Genomic DNA, 17,753 nt, shown 5'->3' with positions numbered 1-17,753 from the left:
CCAACACCAACCTCTCTGTGGCTACCCATAATCCCCTGGGTCTTACTGTGAGCCACCTTAATCAGCTGTGACCTGTACGACCCGGTAAAGTACTTCAGGGATGACTAGCACTATCTGCCGTGACTACAGTGTGTGTATAAATACATGGTGGATTTAGAGGCTAAAGCCCCCCCCAGATTGTACTTTTTATTTTGTCATCTTATGCCATGATTTTGCCATCCCTGACAATTGCGAAGTCGTGGGCAAAGTCGTAGGTCATAAACGATTGTCGGTCGTCTTGGCTCGTTCAGTGTGACGATTTAAGTACCGCTACATCCGGTCACAGGCTCCAACAGTTCTGGCAGTATCAGATTTTTGCTGGGCCTTTATCGTGTGTGTGGCTGGTGTTACGAGCCGATCTCGTTGGCTGACCAATAGGAACACAACCAGCACTGATTATGCACACAATAATACGATTATTGGGAATAGTCAGAATAATATAATAGTTTGATTTAAATGTTTGCATGCTGTGCAAGAAGGGATTTCCATAATAACCCTCTTTACATGACCCATCTGAAATCAGGCTACCTGATGAGATTTTGATAAATGCGCAATCGCCATTCAAAATAAATGTTCTACCACAGCGTCAATGTTATTTTGGGGTTCTGAGTTCAGACATGATGTTTGTGTGAAGAATATGCATACTTTCAGTAAGACTGAATCTGACGTACTGTCTGCAAAAGCCTTTATCAGTGCAGAGCCACTGTCTCCTATGCATATCAAGAGGCCTTGATATGCTGTCATGTCTGTGTAGTGCTAACAGTGCCGTTGACCTAGTATTCCTGTAGTGAGTCACTGGGCTCGACCAAGCAACAGGTCAATGTCACCTGTATGGGCTCATACACTACAACCCATAGTCTCATGAACCTACTGGGTCACACCATGGGCTAGGTGGACTTGACCTACAGTTCTCCTCACAGCGCCACCCAGCCCAGTCTCCGGTCAGTGAAGACATCTGGCTGCGGCAGGAGTCTAAACCCCAGCATTAGACCACATCCATTGCTAACCGTAACAGTAAGGAGCGCTGTACTGTTATTTTATGAGCCTGTTTTCCTCTGTGGTAGGCAGTAAAAAAGTCCATCAGAAGCATGCCTTTTATTGCCTTGATGTTGACATTAGAGAACTCTAGTAGGTCAGGAATATGGCCCCTGTCAGCCCGGTCTCCCTGAGGTAAATACTAGGCTATTAGAACCATACCACTCCACTATCAATGTTATTGCCTAAGGTGGACTCTTCTATGTGTGTGTGTGTGCACGTTGGCACCCTGGTCTCTCGTGCAGTGTGGCCTTATAAGGTGTCCAGTGCCTGCTAGGTCTTGCCAGTATACTGAGTGTGGTTTAGGTTTGTTTTTAGTAGCTAKGAGCCTTAGAGAGCAAAGCTCTATGCCCATGTAAGAACACACAGTGCTGTGTGGACTTTAGACCTTCAGGCAGGCACACACACTGAGGATGACGTGTCTGCTATGACTGCTWGATCCAGGGTGATATGGAGAGAAAGCTGTCCATTAAGAAATATTACTAAAATTCAGTTCTCATTATCAACAAACAAAGTCCGATCCTTCTGCTTTCTAGGAGTTAAAACGTGTGTGTGTGTGAAAGTCACAGCCTTCAGCGGTATGACTCATCTCTCTGGATCTGGGGAGTACATTCATTACATGACTATGACCTCTCTCCCTGGGTTGGGCCTGGCACACTTCTGTCCTATGGTGGGATGAGTCATCTGTGTGTGTGCGCATRTGTGTCCGTTCTGTGGTGGATCCTTGCCTTGATGGGGAGACCCAGACCCAATGAGACACAGGTTGTGTGTATGAGATGCGTGATGGTCGTATGCGTGTGATGGCAGTGTTTCCCCTAGAATATTTTCCAACATCAACATTAAATACTCTGCCATCTGCTCTGGTGGACATTCCTGCAGTCAGCATGCCAATTGCACGCTCCCTCAAATTGAGACATCTGTGGCATTGTGTTGTATGCCAACTGCACGTTATAGAGTGACCTTTTATTGTCCCCAGCACAAGGTGCACCTGTGCAATGATCATGCTGTTTAATCAGCTTCTTGATAATCCATCCACCTGATAGGTGTGGCATATCTTGGCAAAGGAGAAATGCTCACTAACAGGGATGTAAAAGAAAGTGTGCACAAAATTTGAGCAAAATAACATTTCTGGGATCTTTTATTTCAGCTCATGAAACCAACACTTTACATGTTGTTTTTGTTCAGTGTATATATTGTTACGGAGGCCCAGATATATATAAAAATAATAATAATTGCGGGGGAGGGGGGCGGACATTTTCCACATGATTATTCATTGGAAGAACTGTATTTAAAAATAAAAATGCACAACCACCATTAAAATACTTTTCTTTAAATGAAATGTTGCCAAAAGTAATTAGGAAAGAAGTGACTGGCGCTCAACCAACGTGAGTCGGTTCAACCCAAAAACAAATATTACGTTTCTAAAAGTAAGTAAATGTAAAATCATCTGGAAACTAAGTATCTCAATAAATTACACAAAGATGCAGTATGTCAAATCAGGTAATGCCAAATTCAGTCTGCAGTTTTGAATTAATTTCCCTCAGTAATTAGGGATTTTATGTTGTTGTCATAACCCCCTTTTAACAAGTCCTTGTGAATATAAGAGAAGGAAATAGAAGGCACGTAGGTGTTCCTTAGTCGTAGCTTTCAGTAATAGGGTCWTAATATTTTGTAGCTTAAACCGTTCAAACGCTAGAGCCAACTTCATTTGGAGAAAAAATAATCAACTGGCCACGTAGGCGCTAGAAACCACATTACAGACCACCACCATAGTGATTGTCATTTTAAGTCTGATATTGGCATAGATATTTTTGCATGTTAAGAATTGATCAAAGGGCYAGTCTAAATTAATAATCTGGCCTGCAGGCTTCCAGTTGAATATCCCTGATCTAGCATCCAAATGAAGGTCAGGAAAACACTCTGGTAGGCCCAGGGCTGGGTGTGTGTCTGTGTGTGCGTATGCTCTTTGGTAAGATCAGCTGATACAGATAGACAATCTCTTCAGGCCATAACACATGTAATAACACCACTTAACTCTGTTTCTGTCAATCAGGATGTGGCGCAGGAAAGGGAGTTACGGACTCATCTCAGCAGAGAGGAGATCAGACAGAAGGTCGAGCTGTACAACAACTCCTCCAAGGACCACCTCAAAATGACCCTGGCAAGTGACCTCTAATCCCTGACCCYGTCCACTAACCCTTAACCCAACTCCTACATCAGACACTACTCTACCTCAGTTTATCATCCCTTGTGACCTAGCTACCCACTTTGACCCCTCATCCCTAAACTAACTTGAATGACTGTCAGGCTCTGATTATCTCTGGCACGAGTGTGTTATCTCTGGCACAGCCTTCAGAGCTGAGCTGAACCGTAAAGGCTCATTCTGCACTCATGTTTTGTCATCTATCCCATCCTGATCCACAAGAGACGTGACACTCACGTTTCCTCGCTGCATGCTTCCACCACAACTCCTTCCTTTACTAATGATTAGGAGGATTGAACAGAAGCTCTTGAGTTGTCCTGACCCACCCTGTTATGTAGAAGAGGACCAGCTCTAACTGGCTGCTCAGTGCTCATCAAGCTGCGGGCATGATGGTGGCACACAACACATGTTTACCAGACTAGCTGTCTGGAACAGGCCTGCCTGAGAGATTTGTCCCAGATGAATAACTGTAACATGCAGTACCAGTAAAAAGTTTGGACACCTACTCATTCAAGGGTTTTTCTTTATTTTCAACTATATTGAAGACATCAAAACTATTAACACATGGAATCCTGTAAACTCAGCAAAAAAGAAACGTCCTCTCAATGTCAACTGCGTTTATTTTCAGCAAACTTAGCATGTGTAAATATTTGTATGAACATAACAAGATTCAACAACTGAGACATAAACTGAACAAGTTCCACAGACATGTGACTAACAGAAATGTAATGTGTCCCTGAACAAAGGTGGTGGTCAAAATCAAAATTAAGTCAGTATCTGGTGTGGCCACCACCTCCATTAAGTACTGCAGTGCATCTCCTCATGGACTGCACCAGATTTGCCTGTTCTTCCACCAAGGCACCTGCAAGTTCCTGGATATTTCTGGGGGGAAATGGTGGCATTGTCATGCTGGAGGGTCAGGTCAGGATGAGCCTGCAGTAAGGGTACCACATGAGGGAGGAGGATGTCTTCCCTGTAACGCACAGCATTGAGATTGCCTGCAATGACAACAAGCTCCGATGATGCTGTGACACCGCGCCAGACCCTCCACCTCCAAATCGATCCCGCTCCAGAGGACAGACCTCGGTGTAACGCTCATGAAGATCTGTGAAGTTATTTYGATTTTTACAAATTATCTTTTATAACAGGGTTGTGAAAAAGGGCCGTTTCTTTTTTTGCTGAGTTTAGTAACCAAAAAAGGGTTAATTCTTCAAAATAGCCACCCCTGCCTTGATGGCAGCTTTGCACACTCTTGGCATTCTTTCAACCAGCTTCATAAGGTGACCATAAGACCTGGAATGCATTTCAATTAACCGGTGTGCCTTGTTAAGTTAGTTTGTGGAATGTCTTTCTTACTGCGTTTTGAGCCGATCAGTTGTCTTGTGACAAGGTGAGGGTGGTATACAGAAGATAGCCCTATTTGGTAAAAGACCAAGTCCATATTATGKCAAGAACAGCTCAAAGAGCAAAGAGAAACGACAGTCCATTACTTTAAGACACAGAGGTCAGTCAGTCCGGTTTCTTTAAGTGAAGTCGCAAAATCATCAAGCGCTATGATGAAACTGGCTCTCATGAGGACCGCCACAGGAAAGGAAGACCCAGAGTTACCTCTGCTGCAGAGGATAAGTTCATTAGACTTACCAGCTTCAGAAATTGCATCCCAAATAAATGCTTCACGGAGTTCAAGACACATCTCAACATCAACTGTTCAGAGGAGACTGTGTGAATCAGGCCTTCATGGTTGAATTGTTGCAATGGTCTGATGAGTCTAAATTTGAGATTTTTGGTTCCAACCGCTGTGTCTTTGTGAGACGCCAAGTAGGTGAAAGGATGATCTCTGCGTGTGTTGTTCCCACCGTGAAGCACGGAGGAGTTGTGGGGGTGCTTTGCTGGTGACACTGTCTGATTTATTTAGAATTCAAGGCACACTTAACCAGAATGGCTACCACAGTTTTTCAACAGGACAATGACCCAACAGACMTCCAGGCTGTGTAAGGGCTATTTGACCAGGAAGGAGAGTGATGGAGTGCTGCGTCAGATGACCTGGCCTCCACAATCACCTGACCTCAACCCAATTGAGATGGTTTGGGATGAATTGGACTGAAGAGTGAAATAATGCTTTTCCAACAAGTGCTCAGCATATGTGGGAATTCCTTCAAGACTGTTGGAAAAGCATTCCAGGTGAAGCTGGTTGAGGGAATGCCAAGGGTGGGCAAAGCTGTCATCAAGGAAAAATGGCTACTTTGAAGTTCAAACTTTTTTTTTTTGGTTACTACATGATTCCATATGTGTTATTTAATAGTTTTGGTGACTACACTATTATACTGCCATGTAGAAAATAGTACAAATATAGAAACCCTGGAATGAGTGTGTCCAAACTTTTGACTGGTACTGTACTTATTKTCTTCTGAGGGGTCAAAGTTCGTACCACTGTTCTTTGATTCAGATTGATGTCCATGCTATCAGACCTGTCAGTCTCATCTAAAACATGCAGTCAGGCAGGCATAATGACTACTTCTGTCTTCTTTAGAATGTCTTTGTTTGCTCCCACACCCGTTTTATTCTCTCTCCTCTCTTTGTGTCCCAGATCTGTCCGTCTATCGCAACCACAAGTCACTCCTTTGTTCTTTCTCTAAAGAAACGTAACGGTGTGGGTGCGTTTTAGTCGTGGCAGTCAGCTGAWCTTAGTTTCAGCTCTCATCACCTTTTTAATGACTCTCTCACACACGCACACAGTGCTGTCCCGTCCGCAGGTGGTACGTGAAGTAATGGGCTTAGAGAGAGGCCCACAAATCTGGGCTCCATCTGCTAACTTGTTACCCCCCCCCCCTCAAACATGCTCGCTTGTGTACATTTTCTGTTGSCCTGCAGTATCCTGACCCGTCTCTCTCCCTGTAGAACCCCAGTGGTGTGTATACRGGGTTCATCAAGGTGCAGTTGGAGCTGAGGAGACCCATCACCGTACGAGGAGGTGGGGGAGGAGAGGAGGCCTTCTACCTCCCCCAGGGGGCGACTAACACTCTTCACATCAGCTCCAACAACACCATTCGACAGGTGGGTCTCTCACACAGTTACGTTCAACCTGCTTGCAGTGATTTGTAGAAAATGGCTATAATTATATATGAMCGCTGATGCTAGTCTTTATCGTGAATGTTGTTTTTATCAGGTKATCCAGGCCCTGTTGACCAAGTTCACCGTAGCTGACAACCCTGCTAAATATGCCCTGTACAAACGCTGCCGCAGGGAGGAGCAAGGTAAGTGTCTGTCTTTCTGGCTAGAGGAGAGACTAGCTGGTTTGTCATGCCATAGATGCCAGACTGTGTTAGCTGGCAGGATGGCATGCGTGCCAGAACTGGGCTGGTGTCTGAACATATTGTGTGTGGGGTGTATTCATGAGTGTGAGTGTGTCGGTATCTGTAGGGTCAGGATGTGTATTTCTAGACTCCTCGCCCTCATGTTGCTGAATGCCACAGGGCTGTCCCCACACACATTGTGTTTCATCCCTGTGTCAGGAATACCCCGGTAGGGCGGAACACACACACACACACATATCGTGTCCAGCAGCAGCTGCTCTCCAACCTGCCAGCCTGTGGAGAGAAGGCMCCAACAGGTTTCAGTACAGTTTATAGTAGCAGCCTGTGTCTTGGTCTTCTTCTCCCCCCCCGCCCCCCCAATTTCTGTTACTACAGTTCTTCCTGTGTTAGGGCTCTGCTAGATACGATTGATAGGGCAGATCACTGGTGGGGTTCAGCCTAGACCTTAACCCGGGTTCGAGACCCCCAGCAGACGAGCAAAGATGGATCAGTCTCTGCTCCCTATACCACAGAGAAGGAGATTAGCCCCTCTTACTGAAGACTGGGTGGGGGTCGGGAACAGGAGTGCAGGTAGATTATGGTTTTGATTGTGAATAGGTCAGACTTCCAGCTGAGTAGCAGTGCTGACTACAGTCTGTCACGGTCTGTCTAATCTCTTCTCACACTGTTGTGTAATCTGACGGCTCTTCATTATGTCAATGGGAAATGCACACACGCTATCCCCGACCTCTAGGACAGTGTGGCTCAGATGCTAGCTCTGACGTCGTGGTGTTTTCCCCTCGGTAAATGAAGAGGGGAGGGCTGAGCCTGTTAATGAGATGGTCTGTCTAGACAGAGTCTATACTGTGGTCCAATTAAAAACAGTTTAGTTCCACTAGCTGATAAATACCCTCAGACAGATACACATCAGCACCCCCTGGGTGGAGTAGGCCTAGGACGGTGGGGGGGGCATGGACTCCGTTTGTAATGGTTACGATTTGTGCTGTCAAAACTGACACTAGATCTGTTACTGTGATGTATGAGGAAGGGTAAATGTTTGCATGTCTATGTAACTTATGACCCATTCTGATGGTGGTGGGAACTTAAAGCCCCTGCCTGCATCAAGAAATACCATGGTGATGTCAGAATCCGGTGTGGCATGGAATGCGGTTCTCTCCCAGTCCTGCTGAGATGGACGGTTAAAGTACTGTACCACCACGGCACCATCTGGTACATAGCTGGACTCTTTCACCAATTGGGTTTTAATAGGTTAGGTATAGGCTGGCTAGGCCTAGCAGACAGGCAGGTTACCTCCACTGTAGAGGGACAGGCTGAGAACATGTGGTGGTGTGTGCTGGTGTCTCTGGATAAGGAGCATGCGGGAGGGTTTAGGGCTGCYTGGTGACTGACTCGCATGAAAGACTTCTGTCTCTGATCTGACAGGGCTGCTGTGGTTATTTACCCGTATGTGTATGTGCATTTTTGTGTGCGCTTACCCCATCGGCATGGAGCCAAGACTTTTATCCAGGGTTGTTTTCCATGTACACACACCACTTTGGCCTATCCCCAGTTTCCCAAGCTCTCATTAGTTAGTGTTTTACAGCACGTCTTCCCCCTGACTCAACACTGAACCCTTTTKTAGAATGCCCAATGATCATGCATTWTAACCACAGCATGTTATGGTACTAATGTTCTAGCCTGTGTGTGTTTTTTCCTCCTGCAGTGTACATGTGTAAGCTGTCGGAGGGAGAGCATCCGTTGTTCCTGCGTCTGCTAGCAGGTCCCAACACCGACACACTAGGCTTCGTCCTGAGAGAACAGCAGACTGGCGAGGTCATGGTAAGACTCCCATGACTCCCACACACACTAAACACACACACTCACACTCTCTGTATTAACCATACCCCTCTCTCTTCCAGTGGGAAGCGTTCTCCAGCCCAGAGTTRAGTAACATCCTGAGGATGCTGGAGAAGGAGGAGACTGAGCGGGTGTGTTCCGTGACGCGTCGCTACGACAACTACAGRCTCAAGCTGCAGGAGGCCATGAGCGCAGCAGGGGGGCCGGGGTAACTACTGCCCCTGGAGGAGAGGAGGAGAGAGGGCTGGGAACCAAAAGCCAGTCTGAGGGACACTGAGGGGGAAACTGGTCCAACCTGATTCAGAAACTGGAGAGAGACAGACAGCTGGAATTAACTCCAGATTGTACCAGTGTACCCTGTGTGCAATACACTGGATGGRCAATAGAGGGCAGCAGTGGTTCCACTGCAGTCAGCCTGGACTTCATTCAGGAGCACTCAAGAGACTAGCTCCATGTCTTTACTGAGTAGGCCTACACCCTGTGTGCCATGTTCACTCTTCTGTTCACTCTCTTCTCATCCTTCTGGTTAGTGCATTCTCTCTAGTTAGTTGTATTTTTATTCTTTTAGAATGACCTTTTTGAACATGAATGATTCAAACACCGAAATAATTGATTCAGTTTATTTGTACTTTTTATTTAATTGGAGGATGCGTTGGTTTGTACATATTGTCGTTTTAATTTATGTGGGTGACGCTTTGTTCTGTTTCTTTGCTGAAATGGTTTTGTGTTCTATGAAGGCGTGGCAGCAATCCAACCCCTATAGGGACCTAGTGTGCTCACTGATTTCTCTCACAGGGGTTAATGCACAGAAAACACATTGGCAACAAAGGCTAGACTGGTTTATCATAGAAGTGACTCTGTATTAAAGGTAACTGAGATGGACTAGATGAGTGATTGTATTTAAACTGAAGGTTGTGATGGTCTTGAAAGGAGAAGCATATTTGGTGTAGAGTCAGTCACAAGCTGTTTGGGGTTTAGAGGTCAGAATGGGAGTGTTACAGCTTGTGACCAGACTGACAGTTAGTGGAGTTTGAGCTGACCGCTCACCTCTGACATCTGGACATGCCGTGAGAACGGAAAGATTTTAGGAAGTTGACTAATGGTTTTAAAGGAAGTAGAAAAGAAACTTAGAAAGCTGTGTAAGAAAAAACATGAGAAACGAAATGGATGTGACAAACGAGGGTTTTTGGCGTTCCGTGTTAAGAGATTGTCGATGCCGAGAAAGTTCAGGGCCTAGTTTAAACCACCTCTGTTGGAGCCAGTGCCAGGCCTGTGGCCACAGATAACATGGTTAGGAATAGCAGCAAAGGACAATGGCTATATTGTTCCTGTTCCTCTGGTATTCATTTAACATGGCTACATCTGTTCTAATCTGCTGTAGGGCTGGTAAGATAAATGCTTTAAATCAGCCTTCTGTTGCACCAGCGTGTGAACCCTGAAGCAAAGCTGCATGTGTCATGCTCTCTGCATGGGACATCAGGAAATGAATGTGCTAACAGACCAAAGAGACTAGTCCGTTATCGTGGAGGTGAAGTCACATGACCATGTGTTCATCTGTCTCCTTGACTAGGAGAGAGAGGCTAGAACTTGTTGCTCTGAGAAGTTCTCCCATTTTGCCTCCCTGTCCGTCTCTGTCAGTACTGTATGTACATCTCTACATGGGTTGTATTCATCTTCTGGTAGGGGGGGGGTCATTTGAACTGAGACTGTACATCATTTCAATGGACAGAGCAACAAGTGAGCGCATTTTGGGCCATCAACCCTCAGCACCGTATCAAAACACACTGACCAAATGCAAGAATATATGTTGAATTGGCATGTTTAAAAGCCTTGTTGTTTATCTGCCAGTACTATATGACGTTCTTTCTGATGGTACCGAGTTAGTTGCCATGTTTATCTCTGTAGAAAGAGTAGTGGTGTGGTTATATAGCCCCACCTTATGGATAAATGCTGTAACTGTCCTCTCGGGTCTTCACCTGCGTCAAACTGTTTATCTAAAGCCGGTTGGTGATATGATGTGCTGTTGCTTCCTGTTTTYCTGTTCTATAACTGAAGATATTCTAAAATGTTTAGATTTATTTTAGGTTTTGCCTGGTGCAAGCTCTTAGAGGCCTCGTAAAAATTAAGGGAAAATGTTATAGCTAGAGTTTATAAGGGGTTACACACCCAGAACTTAATTTGTTTAATCACTGTGTTAATGAAATTAGATATGGTAAAATAATCTTTATTTTAGATCCTAAAGCCATTCTTTTTTTTGTAAGCCCTGCTAAATGGTGTTGCAAAGCACAGTGTTACATTGACAGATACCACTGGCCCTGTGTTAGCTAGTTAGAGGTCTGCACATCTCAGCATCAGGGCTTTGAACCAGACCAGTTCATATCTATCTACAGCRCTCCTATCGGACCAGTTTACTGTCTACTGAAGCTTCTGGGCACTTTACCTTTTAATTCAGGGATTTTTCTTTTCTCCATTTACCAGATGCCGATCTTCCACTATTATAATTCTAGACAATGTTTCATAATTAGGCCTTTCTTATTGAAATACAAGTGGCTTTTATGAAAGATGTTAGGTGCTTCTAAARCTTGATATTTATACAAGCTCCTGTATGATTTGTTAGACTGTGAAATTTGGTTTATCTTCAATTGTATCATGTTATGGGCAGTGCTGTCTGGTTGGCTTTTAAGTCTGTTGTAGGAATATGACTGCTAAGGTAACCCATATAAATATACTATAATGCATGCATTATCTACTCTAATGCATATAGGTCTACTGTKGCTTTCATGGAACCATAGGCCAGTACTGTTGAACTTGGAAATGTATGAACAATTTATATAGATATACATAAACTAGATGGATGCATAACTGTATTTGCCAAAGATCGCCCCCCTGTGTCTTCAGCTATGCTCTTGTAATGTTCTATGCTGCAGTGCTATATGCAGAGACTAAGATCTATACATGGAATGATTCTGCTGACAGTGTTAGTGATGGTTCAGTACCAGGATGTGGATGAACACAGCAGCTGTGGGCACAGCTTGGAGGAGATGGGATGCAACTGACATGTTATAATGAAAGACTTTGCTATATTCTATTTATATTATTGATGATGCAGGTTTATTTTTGTAGGTAACTGTTTATTTTTGGATTGTTACCAAATGTGGCCTTTACTCCTCTAAAGGATTGAATTCATCTATTAAAGTTTAAATTGTACAAAAAAAAGAGTATTTGTGAATCCACTGATCTGGCCACTGAATCAAACATGCAGAACTATAATGAGACCTGACTGCACTCCTATAGGCAGCTCCTAAAGGGGCAAGCAGCAGTTGCTACATAAGATGAAGTATTTGTCCACGATCCAGTACACATAGCCGTACCAGGGGTAGCTCATTCAGGTGTTGCAGTAGAACAAGGGCTGTGCAGCATAGCAGGAGCATCTGCAGCAATAGGTCGACAAGACAGCGGTTGCCCAGGTGTATCATCTGCTCATAAATCTCGGGTTTATACACCGGCATGTCTTTGCCTGTGTACCCGGGATCTCAATCTTCAGAGGGTCTGTGGCGTGACCTTCTTCCTGTGGACTTCGGAGGCTGTGCCAGTGTCAAGCGGGCTCTTCATCATCCCGCAGATCTCTGCAGTCAGGTCCTTGGTGTAGGTGGCTGTGACCTCAGAGCTCAAAATTTACAGGTCCTGCTCTCCTTCCTCTGAGACCGAATAGCATCTCGTTAATGTTATGGGGAGGGCTCTCTAGGGGCTGGGCAGGGGCCGTTCAGACCATCTCCTCAATTGTATACATTTAATCACTTTCAAATTCATTAACAGAGCTATGGATGTTAACAGATTATATGATTATACATTGTTTTGTTTACATCGACCTTGTTTACAAACATTGGAGCAAAGCAAGCTTATATTTGGGGTTCTTACAGGACAGTTAAAGGGCAACTYCACCACTTATCAACTTAATTTGTATTATTTCCAGCACAATACCAGTGTTAACATGTGARACGGCGCATTTCTCTGTTTTGTTAAAGTGATTTTCAAATGGTGAGATKTGCGGTGACGGAGCATGAAAATACCCTCCCTTGGGCTAGAAACTCGTTGCAGGTTTTGAAAATCTGTTTTTTACTTTTAATCCTACCCTGTGATGACACAGAAGCATTTCTTTTAGGACCTTATCTTTTTAAAAACGGATCATATAAGCACACTGTTTAAACGTACAGTATGTAGACACTGGTTTGGTGCCGCAGGTGATATGAGGTTGAAAAGTGGCGGAATTGACCTTTAAACTAAGCTCATGAAGCATTTATAGGTTATATTCTTCAAGTATCAATGGGTACATATCATTCATACTTAAGTCCAAAAATGGATGTAGACTGAACAATTTTACGCAAAAGCAACAATTTCAAAGGTTTTACTGACTTACAGTTCATATGAGGAAATCAGTCAATTGAAAATAATTCATTAGGCCCTAATCTATAGATTACACATGACTGACATCTGTTGGTCATAAATGGTAGGGGCGTGGATCAGAAACCAGTCAGTTTGCCTCATGCAGTGCGACACATCCCCTTCGCATGGAGTTGATCAGGCTGTTGATTGTGTCCTGTGGAATGTTTTCCCTCAACATTTCAATGGCTGTGCGAAGTTGCTGGATATTGGCGGGAACTGGAGCACATCGATCCAGAGCATCCCAAACTTGCTTAATGGGTGACTTGTCTGAGTATGCAGGCCATGGAATTGTGTACAGATCCTTATGACAATGGGCCTCAGGATCTCATCAAGGTATCTCTGTGCATTCAAATGACCATTGATGAAATGCAATTGTGTTCATTGTCTGTAGCTTATGCCTGGCCATACCATAACCCCACCACAACCACGGGGCACTCTGTTCACAGCTTTGACATTAGCAAGCTGCTCGCCCACACGACGCCATACAGGTGGTCTGCGGTTGTGAGACTGGACGTCCTGCCAAATTCTCTAAAACGATGTTGGACGTGGCTTATGATAGAGAATTGAACATTCAATTTTCTGGCAACAGCTCTGGGGGACATTTCTGCAGTCAGCATGCCAATTGTCCGCTCCCTCAACTTGATACATCTGTGTGTAACAAAACTACACTTTTTAGTGGCCTTTTATGGTTCCCAGCACAAGGTGCACCTGTGTAATGATCATGCTGTTTAATCAGCTTCTTRATATGCCACACCTGTCAGATGGATGGATTGTCTTGGCAAAAGAGAAATGTTCACTAACAGGAATGCAAAAAAATTGTGCACAACATTTTAGACATAAGCTTTTAGTGCRTATGGAACATTTCTGGGATCTTTTATTTCAGCTCATTAAACATGGGACCAACACTTTAGATGTTGCATTTTTGTTGAGTGTGTGTATATACCATAATAATAAATGACATTTAGCAGACACTTTTATCCATAGTGAATTACAGTCATGTGTGCATAACATGTTTTAAGTATGGTGGTCCTGGGAATTGAACCAACTATCCTGGCGTAGCAAGTGCCATGCATTACCAACTGAGCTACGGAGGATCTTCATGAAGTCCTTAATCAGGGCAGAAGCCTTATCTTACACGRAAAGAAAATATCCATCAAGGCACCCCMAAAAAAATCTCAGTATTACTTTTTGACTGCTATGAGGTTGCAGGTCCATAAGTCCATGCCTTGCATATGCAGGCACATGCACAGATAGAGGTCTGGGTGCCTGAGCACCTGCCATTCTGCCTTATGATAAAAGTGTCCTTTCAGATTGGTGCTGTTTTTTTCTTCAGTTTTAGGGCTTTATTCAATCTGTATCACTGAAGAGTTACAGATTGTGTGATAGACTGGTAAAAGATCTTTATAGTTCTATTTTCTCTTTTGTTATAKAATTGTAGGCTGTAAGACTAGAGGATCTCCTATCTTAAAACACTGACCCCTAGTGGTCTGAATTTTGCCTTTGACCTTTTTATGAACAAATATGAACATATCCTTTCCACAGYTTATCAGCTTGCCTTTGTTGATGATGCTTATGCATTGCGGTTGAACCAAAAGATTACATGTAACAAAKATTAAATTAAATGGAAACATTGAAATACACTATATATACAAAACARTGGCGGTCAGTGCCATTTAAGATGAGGGAGGGCAAWWRWAWWWTTYCATGACCATGACCTTATTTCTATTACAGTATATTGGATGACTCTCATTCATATTCCAATCACCCAGTTCAATGTAATAGGTTTAGGTTACTACATGATACTCAAATTTTCCCTATGCCCATCATGAGGTTGCTACAACCAAGCCTACGAATGAAAGTTTACAATGTAGGTGCACACAGGTCGAGAGACAARTTTGAGGTGACAGACAGTGACATTCAGTACCGCCTTTCACACTCTTGCCTGCATCTAGCTGATCTAGGGTGTAATCATTAGACCAACAGTTGCAAACGAGAGTTTCTATTGGACAAATTCTGATCCCCGTTTTGTTCCCTTTGCTTCTGTTTAAGAAACATTTTTCAACAGAATCAATGGAAAAATAGATCCCTGATTACAAGGAAACACTGTTTGCTTTCATAGCAGCCAAGTTGTATTCCTTCTCGCATCTCTCCTCCTCTCACCTCTTCCCTTATCTTGTGGAATTCAATGCACAACACATCAGCTGTATGTGACCTGCCCAAAAAAACTTTCCAAGCCAAACATCTACACACAGCCTACATCGTTGTCACCATATTAGCTAAAGTAACGTCAAAGTCAGCATAGTTAATAGAACTAACCTGTTAGTAAACCCGCTACAATCATGCAGTAACGTAAGCAGTTACACCGGTGGCAATAAATTACTAATACCAAAAGCTTACCTTGACTTAGAAGAGTTCCAKTGTTGTGTTGGAAAGTCATAGCCAGCCAGATAGCTAACATAGCATCCCTCTGTTTGAGAAGGGTGTTTCAGTAGGCTAAACTAGCTAGCGGCATTTGCTAGCTAAGTAAGTGAAACTGGGGAAAAATGACAATCTCTCTATTTCTCTCTTGCTTYTCCTTCATTTTGGAAGAAATTAATTTGTTCAAAACTGTTCAACTATTGTCTCTCTGTCTTTGAGTCAACTATTCACCACATTTTATACACTGCAGTGCTAGCTAGCTGTAGCTTATGCTTTCAGTGCTAGATTCATTCTCTGATCCTTTGATTGGGTGGACAAGGTCAGTTCATGCTGCAAGATCTCTGATAGGCTAGAGGACATCCTCTGGAAGTTGTCATAATTACTGTGTAAGTCTATGGTAGGGGATAACAACCATGAGTCTCCTAGGTTTTGTATTGAAGTCATTGTACCCAGAGGAGTACGGAAGCTAGTTGTCCTCCGGCTACACCATGGTACKACCCTACAGAGTRCTTTTGTAGACACTGTAGACCTTCTTTGAAAAATAGTGTGTTTTAATCAATTATTTGGTGACGTGATTATATTTAGTATAGTTTTACCAAATTATTTTACCGTATTTAACTAGGCAAGTCAGGTAAGAACAAATACTTGTTTTCAATGAAGGCCTAGGAACAGTGGGTTAACTGCTTTGTTCAGGGGCCAAACGACATATTTTTACCTTGTCAGCTCAGGGATTCGATCTTGCTCTAACCACTAGGCTACCTGCTGCCTAATAATACCTAATACCTAATAAGGATAACTTTTTTAATGTTTTACAATTTATGAAATCACCGAGGAGGATGTTCCTCCCCTTCCTTCTCTGAGGAGCCGCCACTGATGCAAAAGTATGTGGACACCCCTTCAAATTAGTGGATTTGACTAACTCAGCCACACCCGTTGCTAACAGGTGTGTTAAATTGAGCACACAGCCGTGCAATCTCCATAGACAAAYATTGGCAGTAGAATGGCCTTACTGAAGAGCTCAGTGACTTTCAACGTGGCACCATCATAGGATGCCATCTTTCCAACAAGTCAGTTCATCACATTTCTGCCCAGCTAGAGCTGTATCGGTCACCTGTAAGTTCTGTTATTGTGAAGTAGAAACATCTAGGAGCAWCAACAGCTCAGCYRCGAAGTGGTAGGCCACACAAGCTCACAGAACTGGAATGCCAAGTGCTGAAGCGCATAGCGTGTAAAAATCATATGTCCTCGGTTGCAACACTCACTAATACTACTCAATAGTTCCAAACTGCCTCTGGAAGCAACATCAGCACAAGAACTGTTCATTGGGAGCTTCATGAAATGGGTTTCCATGGCCGAGCAGCCGCACACAAGCCTAAGATCACTGTGCGTAATGCCAAGCGTCGGCTGGAGTGGTGTAAAGCTCGCCGCCATTGGACTCTGAAGCAGTGGAAACGCGTTCACCATCTGGCAGTCYGATGAACGAATCTGGGTTTGGCGGATGCCAGGAGAACGCTCTCTGCCCCTATTCGTAGTGCCAACTGTAAAGATTGGTGGAGGAGGAATAATGGTCTGRGGCAGTCTTTCGTGGTTCGGGCTAGGCCCTTTAGTTCCAGTATAGAGAAATCTTAGCAATTCAGCATACAATGACATTCTAGACAATTCTCTGCTTCTAACTTTGTGGCAAAAGTTTGGCGAAGGCTCTTTCCTGTTTCCATGACAATTCCCCCGTGCACAAAGCGAGGTCCATACAGAAATAGTTTGTTGAGATCGGTGTGGAAGAACTTGATTGGCCTGCACAGAGCCCTGATCTCAACTCCATCGAACACATTTGGGATTAATTGGAACGCAGACTACAAAAGCCAGGCCTAATCAGCCGACATCAGTGCCCGACCTCCCTAATGCTCTTGTGGCTGAATGGAAGCAAGTCCCTGCAGTAATGTTCCAACATCTAGTGGAAAGCCTTCCCAGAAGAGTGGAGGCTGTTACAGCAGCAAAGGGGGGACCAACTACATATCAAAGACCATGATTTTGGAATGAGATGTTCGATGAGCAGGTGTCCACATACTTTTGGTCATGTAGTGTATATATACACTACCGGTCAAAAGTTTAGAACACCTACTCATCCAAGAGTTTTTCTTTATTTGTACTATTTTCTACATTGTAGAACAATAGTGAAGTCATAAACTATGAAATACCACATATGTAATCATGYAGTAACCAAAAAATTGTTTAACAAATCAAAATATATTTTAGATTTTAGAATCTCCAAAATAGCCACCCTTCTTCAAAATAGCCACCCTTCAAAATAGCCTTGATGACAGCTTTGCACACTCTTGGCATTCCCTCAACYAGCTTCACCTGGAATGCTTTTCCAACAGTCTTGAAGGAGTTCCCACATATGCTGAGCACTTGTTGGCTGCTCTTCCTTCACTCTGCGGTCCAACTCATCCCAAACCATCTCAGTT

The 17,753-nt window shown here is 43.8% G+C and overlaps 1 protein-coding gene across 1 annotated transcript in view; it reads left to right on the top strand.

Moving 5' to 3' along the window:
* rassf3 (Ras association domain family member 3) overlaps positions 1–11,497 on the top strand; it is a 59,089-nt gene extending 47,592 nt beyond the window's left edge. Inside the window, exons 3-7 of the mRNA XM_023969466.2 lie at positions 3,128–3,235; positions 6,176–6,331; positions 6,444–6,531; positions 8,294–8,409; positions 8,490–11,497. Of these exons, the coding sequence (XP_023825234.1) occupies positions 3,128–3,235; positions 6,176–6,331; positions 6,444–6,531; positions 8,294–8,409; positions 8,490–8,639 (618 nt within the window). The 3' untranslated portion in view covers positions 8,640–11,497. The remainder of the gene's footprint in view (positions 1–3,127; positions 3,236–6,175; positions 6,332–6,443; positions 6,532–8,293; positions 8,410–8,489) is intronic.
* Positions 11,498–17,753: the final 6,256 nt, after the last annotated feature.

Source organism: Salvelinus sp. IW2-2015, linkage group LG24 (genome assembly GCF_002910315.2).
Source record: "Salvelinus sp. IW2-2015 linkage group LG24, ASM291031v2, whole genome shotgun sequence".
Classification (NCBI taxonomy): Eukaryota; Metazoa; Chordata; class Actinopteri; order Salmoniformes; family Salmonidae; genus Salvelinus; species Salvelinus sp. IW2-2015.
This window is presented reverse-complemented; position numbering and strand designations above follow the sequence as displayed.